The sequence below is a fragment of the Atractosteus spatula genome, chromosome 9, assembly GCF_055471065.1.
Source record: "Atractosteus spatula isolate fAtrSpa1 chromosome 9, fAtrSpa1.hap1, whole genome shotgun sequence".
Classification (NCBI taxonomy): Eukaryota; Metazoa; Chordata; class Actinopteri; order Semionotiformes; family Lepisosteidae; genus Atractosteus; species Atractosteus spatula.
Genome location: NC_142714.1, coordinates 25,225,490 through 25,232,955, shown reverse-complemented (window position 1 = coordinate 25,232,955; position 7,466 = coordinate 25,225,490). Strand labels below are relative to the sequence as shown.

The following is a 7,466-nucleotide window of genomic DNA, read 5'->3' as shown; positions in this document are numbered from 1 at the left end:
TGATCATAAAAATATACAAGATACAGTTTAACTTAACATAGCAAAAATACCCAGGTACCCAAGACTTTACTTGGTTTGATCTGTTCTTATACATTTCATGTATAATTAGTAATTTTTTTAATGCTAAAACGCATGCTTTTTTATTGTTATTACTTAACACACTACTGTAAATCCATTAAGAGTTCAGTGGAAGAACTGAATTACTCTTTCCTACTGTTTTCTGAAGTGTTTCTTAGTGAGTTTTTGTAATTTTCAAAATGTTTATATTTTGAGAAATCTGGGTTACAAGAAGAAGAAGAATCAGCCAGCTGGGAAAAGTTTGATGAGATGTGGCGCTGCAGTCACGAAGAAGTGAGCCAGTTGTCAGTTAAAGCCCTGATGAATTCTACGGTACTCACTTCTTCATTGGAGGGATAAAAATCATTCCCTCCAACCTGCCCACCTTTTCCAAAATCTCGTTCCTGCAGGCTTGCTGCAGTTCACACAGCTCTGCCTGAAAGTCAGCCTCCATTTCCTGCAGCGCCTTAATGGCTTGGGAGGCTGGGAGTTCTCCTGATTGCACTGCTTTTTCAGAGAAAGGCTGTTGAGGTTGGTGTTCTCTCAGAACAAGCCTGAAGGTGGTATCTTTAAAACATTTGTTCTGCACTCCATGTGTCCTCAGAGCACAAAGTTTCTGTCTGACTTTCTCTTGAAGATTTGCAAAAGTGTCTCCAAACTCCACAGAGGAGTTAAGTGCATCTGGACATTTCTTTTGCATCTGCTGCAAATAGGAAAAAAAAAGAAAGAAGACAATAAATAGCACTCATTTCTCACAAGGTTGAATCTTAATAAATTAATCTACTGTAAATTACGATAAAGCAGTGTTACTGGTTCAACATGAAACAGCAGAAATTCAAAAGCAAAAACATACCGGATTTATAAGCACTTAGAATTAATTTCTCTAGTTTTTCCTTCAAATAGGATAATGCAATACTACTACAACTAATAATAATAATAAAAAGCTTTAATAAATGTAAAGATTAAATTATTACATTGTTTTTAATGTACAGTAATCAAACTGAATTTTTTAAAAAGGGTTTTTGTCTGCTTTTCCTTTTGCCATTCAGATATACTTTCAGAATAAAAGGAACCTATCAGTTCAAAATAGAGACATTTGTGATCAAATTCTTACTGAAAAATGTTAATATACTGTTTAAGTATCAGAGTAACCAGACAATCTACATTAGTGTGTTGTGTGGAATGGACAGCCTAAAGCCTGCATTTAGGCACTGCTCACTGATGCCCACGCTTACAGAAATATTGCCCATCGCAGTTAAGAATGTGAAAAACCTGAAAAGCAGTTAATCAATTCACTTAGCATTAGTATAACAAAAACAGAGATGTGCTTATCTTGAAAAGTGTTAAACTGCAGTGATAGTGACCATGGATGATGGCTGTGGATGAGCATGAATACATTACTGCTGTGAAATGAGAAGGGGCTGAGGACTATGGAGAGTTTTGTCTACAGACAGCATTCACCCCAAGAGTAGAATGAGCAGATTTACGAACCGTGAAGGCTGGAGATCGTAACTTTAAGTGAAGGTACTAGTGACCATGGCTAGTCATTGACTTATTGTAGATTCTATAACAATTAATCACATATCTCTGCGATAGACATGACTGAGTCAGTGGTAGGATCTGAACATCACTTTACTTTATGTTGTAAGCAGCCTTAAAACCAGGGTGTGATATGCAGAATCATGGTGCTCATATTCCAACCTGGCCATTTTCAAAACAAAATATTTTCTTCCTACATTCTTACTGTATTATTTTTAGTAAAGCAGAAGACTAACATAAGATTAGACACTTGCACAATCCAGAAAAAAGACATTTTAACTCGAAATGATGCCGATATATTCAATAGGAAAATATATAATTTCAAAACAAGATTAGGCGACTAGTTATTTTTACAATCTCAAAGATAAAAGCACACATACAGGGAAGAGGACTGGAAGATTGCTGGTCTTTTATCTTTGGATCCCAGACTGCTCATTTTTTAGTTGCAATCAAAAAATGTCTGTGTGTTTCTTTAGCCAAAGCCTATTCAAAGCAAAGCAATATCCACAACACGCAATATCTCCCATGAGTCTAATATTAAGCATTAGTTATGCTGAGCTCTCTGTACCAGCGTCTCTAATCAGTTATGTTGTGAAAGGAAACAACTAGAATAAACATGCACATCCATTTGCTTCAGCTTAATTTGTATACAACAGTGGCTTGAGGAACTGCAGTGGTGTGCCTCCATGTTTCTGACTTTAGTCAAATAGGTACCACTATGACAATAATAAAATCAATAATTAAAATATTTAACATTTTAATTATTTTTAGTTAGTTTTATCTGCTTTTGTAAATACCTCATCTAAATAAAGGCTGTAATGGATTTATATGCCAGATGCATTCCTGAAAAACACTGTGTAAATTAAGAACGAATTTATCGCAAGAACACAAGAATGTAAGCAAATGGAGGAGGACTGTGTGCATTACAGGCCCAATCTCAACAAAGGCTTTAACTCCCAAATAAAAACAATTATGCCTATTTTTTAAGATGCTTACATACAATACAGTAATTGTACTAAAAGTTTGTTTCGAACAAACTAAATGTTTGTTAATGTTAATCAATTTCATATATAATATGAAGGGAAGATGTGTTCTCATGTGTTGTGGTGGATGGTGAATAGTGTTAAAAATTCATGAGTCATGTGCCCATAGGTGCATCGAGACTGAACAGCTATCTTTGGTCCTTTTGTTTTCTATGAGCCTTTTAAATACCCTTTATTTTAATGGGACGAATGCATGTGACAATGTGAGATGAACAGTGGCCGAAGGACCACTGAGCTAAACATCGCCCAGCTGCCTGTGCGTCACCCACACATTGATGTAAACACTCTACCAAATTCACTCTAACTGGCAGAGTCCAGCGCGTTAAAATGAGAACTTGTAGTCCAAAAATGAGAAGTGGTACATATTTTTTGAGGTGGACTGATCCAAAAACATACACATTCACAACTGACTATACTTTTGTTTATGTCCTCAAAGTTTTTCCAAATCAATATTCTGCACCTGAGAAAAAACATGAGAATATGATGCACATACAGTTTGTTACTTGACACAAATTTATATCTCCTATTTTTAGCATAAAACATGTATTTTATGTATGGCCTAGTCTTTAATTAAAAAAAAAGAAAAAAAACAGGGCTATACTGGCTTCTCTGATATGTTTAACATATTTTACTACACAGTATACTGTATATACAGTACACTGCAATAAATTATTTAAAATGTGAATACTAATTAGTTAAGCTTTTCGTAACTTAATTCAAAGATAGCAGCTACAGATAGCTATTTTGCTTCATCAGCGGGACAATCCCAAGTTTGACCAGAGAAGCAAGCATATACATGTATTTTACAAAGAACACCTTTTGGGGTTATGGTGTTTTTTTGGTTTAAAAAATAAACAGTGGCTATATATTGTGACAATATGAATATTAATTAATTCTGAATGTTTCATAACACTAAACACCAAAAACATCTAAACAGATATCTAATTCCAAAGTCAGTTTACAAATGTTAACTCCAAGTTAAAAATAATACATGAAAATAACTCATATAAGTTACAAGATGGGATTGTAATCAAATGTCAGTTTGTGTGTCGTTGCATTTGTACAGGTCTGCTGCTGTCAACTAAAACTGCAAGGCTTGTTGTTAGAATTCAGTAGCACAAAAATGTGACTGCTGCAGCTATTGATTTAAAATCGATAGATAATATTTGTATAGTATATTGTTTAGCAATTCTGTTACTGTTAACTATCTTAATACATTTTATTTAAAATTTGCATATGTACTGTTTATTCCAAACACTAGTTATAGTGAGATATGTACATACTTTTAACTATTAAATTAATAATTACTTATGACTTATTTCAATTCTGAGAAAATAACTGATCTAATTGCATTTAATTTATCTAAGTTAGAATGGTAAAAAGGCGCAGTGGCTAGCACTGCTGCAGAGCTAGGTCCCTGGGTTCAATTCCAGACCAGAGATATTATCTGTGGAGCAAAAGGAAGACAAAGAACTAATTAAATAAAAACTTTTCTGAAGAACACAGTTTTGAGTCTGAATTTGAAAGAGCTCAGGGAAGGTGACTCTCTGATATTACTGGGGATAGAATTCCAGAGCTCTGGGGCAGAACAGGAGAAGGCCCTGCCACCCATAGTATGTAGATGAGCTTTGAGGATTAACAGGAGACCGGAGTTAGACAAATGAAGGTTGTAAACTGAGGAGTAAAAAGATAGTAAATATAATTGGTGTGGAGGTGCTAAGCAATGAAGATCCTTATAGGTGAGGAAGGGGATTTTGAAGTTGATACAAAACCTGATAGGAAGTCAGTGCAAGGGTTCCAGCACAAGAGTAATGCGATCACTTACACATGAACAGTGTTGTTCAGTGTGGATTAAGATACCCCAGTGAGTAGGGTGTTGTAGTAATCAATTCTGGAAAGACAAATGTGTTGACAAGATTTTCAGTTACAGTCAGAGACAACACAGGACGTAGTCTGGCGATATATTTGAGATGGAAGGTCTTTGAACATGTGGGTCAAATGTGAAGCCTGGATCACATATCACTTCCAAGTTCTTCAATTTCGATTGAAATTCAAGTAGCATGCCATTCACAGACAGGGTACTGCATTGGCTTGACATATTTGATGCTAGGTGCCAAGAGCATGACTTTAGTCTTGTTCTCCTTATATCTGCATGGATTTCCTCCAGTTTTCAAAGTTCGAAAACTTACTGGTGGGTAAACTAGCTTCTATAAAAAATGGCACGAGGTGAGAGTGTGTGTTTGTCTGTGTGCCTGCCCTGTGATGGACTGGCTTCCCATCCAGAATGTAGCCTGCCCTGCGTCTGTTGCTTGCTGGGATAGGGTTTGTCTCCCTTGCAACCCAGAATTAGAAGAAGCAGCTAGAAAATGGTGATGATTTATTTTATTTAGGATCATTCTTAAAAGTAAGCTATATGAACATTTGCTTCTTAACCACCATATACTGTATACACATCACTTATAGATATACCATGCATATAATATGCAAATCAAATTTGTAAAACTGACTGAACACCTGGATAAAAACATTCACATAATTTTATAGTTTACCTTAAAGAACATGCATTCACTAATTAACCAGCCCTCCTCATAAAAATCCTCCCACTGACAATTTCTGCTAGTGAAAAAACAAAGTATTCCAAAACATTCAGAAATTAAAACAGCCACCCCCGCCATAACAGAAATATCCCTTTCTCTTCACATGCCTTTCCCACTCACTCTCATTAACCGTGACTGTATGGGTCTCCTGTAGAATGCAAAAAAGACGTGTCTGAATTTGAGTGTTTTGTGTCCCACTAAACTGAAGGATGCTACACGTGAATTAGTGTACCAAGGACAGTAAAACAAATGTGTAGACAGAAGAAAAATGAGCAGAAAGGCCATGATCTAAATGTACCGCAATGGTCTAATTTTGCTATGGGAATTATTCAGACATCTTCTTCACTCAGTCCCTGTTCAGGCAGAGTGGTGTCTGAGTTGCAGCATGACTAGATGGTAAAACTGAGTTTGAATATCAGGTGTTGAACACAACACATGTTGTGATATTCCAGGGTAGGATAAGAGTGGCGATATTTGTATTGCCTTTTTATGATAGGCAGTACCATAAACCATTCACATTCTAACAATACTGGTAACTATTATTGCCTAGCATAGCTGATGCTGATGCAGGTGTTTCCATTTTACATAACAAATACAGAAGAACAGAAATATAGCTCTGTATACCACTGCATCTGAATTACTATAAATCATGTTAATCTAACATCAAGATGAGAGCATTAGCAATTTTATATATTCTTAATATTGTCTTATTTTTCTTCATGACAAACGATACGTCATGAATTGCTTACTTGGCTGAGAAAGATGTATTTTTTATAAAACAAACTGAGAAAATGGATTTTCTATACAGAATATGGTATAATATCAGTTTCTGTTAAATTACAAGGAAAGACAAGGGTGTGTAAATTGAAGGCTGTCACAGTACTGCATGTCAAAGCCTTTAATCCACTGGGCTGACATGCATGGGAAAGCAAATTAGTTTCATTTTCTCAAAACATGAACAATAAAATGGAAAGATTGAGCTGGACTGCTTCACTTACATAAGTGGTGTGTGCTGTGTAATGCATAACATAAACTACAATGCATAGGGACTGCAAGATTAAACCTACACACACTATAGAGATGAGATTGTATGACAAATTGAAAAACAGCACTCACATTCGCTGAACTAAGGACAAGTACCTACATACTTTTTTCTAACTTCCATTAAAATCCTTCAGCCAATATAGATATATATATATAATAAGTCCCTCTATTATTTTGGTAGATATCAGAAAAATCTAAATTTCTAATATCTACCAAAAGATTCTGCTCTTCCTCTTCACTACCTGTGCTGTTATGCTCCTTCCTTCCTCTCTCAGTTTCTCGATTTAGCACTAATCCCCTGGTAGGTGGTCTCTTAGGATTTATTTACTTAGAATTCTATTTAGGAAACACTTTGGATTTCAGTCCTTCAATGTTTGTGCTCTTCTCCATGTAAACCATTTGTTCCCTCCTTCTATTATAGACCAGACATTCCTTCTTTGGAGCAATAGAGGTGTTAACATCTTGCAGACCTACAGTATTTATTGATGTTGTTTTGCCTTCTTTGAACAGCTATCCAGCAAATTTAAGTTACCCAGATCACACTTTTTTTTTGTTACCCTCAAATTCAACACTTTATCCGAAACCAAGTGCCAAATTTCCCTGCTCTCTCTCCAGACTCTATTGATGTTATGCTTAAATGAACTCCAAGTGTTGGAGGTGTCATTACCCAGATGTGTTCCACTATATTATCTCTGGATTGCACTACACTGGCTACTATGAAAGTCCTATGTGAACAGGATTTAGGATTTGAAGTGTCTGAAGAAATATAGCCTTGTTTGAACAGCTATCCAGCAAATTTGTTACTTAAATCAAACTTTTTTTTTGTCACCTTCAGATTCAACACTTTATCTGAAACCATGTACCAAATTTCTCTGGTCTCCCTCCAGACTCATCTATTGATTTGATTTTATGCTTAAATTAGCTCCAGGTGTTGGAGGTGTCATTTCCCAGATGTATTCCACTCTACTGTCTCTGGATTGCACTACACTGGCAACTATGAAATTCCTATGTGAACAGGATTTAGGATTTGAAACTTCTGAAGAAATATGGGAAACTACTCTGTCTCAAATATATTCCTCATCTTTATGTGCAAGGCTTGGTTTAATAAAATTCAAAATAGTTCACTGCCTCCATTTCTCTAAGGTTAAACTGGCTATAATTTTCCCAAACACCGACCCTCAGTGTG

At 35.7% G+C, this 7,466-nt stretch overlaps 1 protein-coding gene across 1 annotated transcript in view; it reads right to left on the bottom strand.

Annotated features, from left to right (window-relative positions):
• Nucleotides 1–318: 318 nt before the first annotated feature.
• The window catches only part of tedc1 (tubulin epsilon and delta complex 1), a 72,136-nt gene continuing 64,988 nt past the window's right edge, over nucleotides 319–7,466 (bottom strand). Inside the window, exon 8 of the mRNA XM_088925094.1 lies at nucleotides 319–760. Coding sequence (XP_088781220.1) covers nucleotides 395–760 — 366 coding nt within the window. The 3' untranslated portion in view covers nucleotides 319–394. The remainder of the gene's footprint in view (nucleotides 761–7,466) is intronic.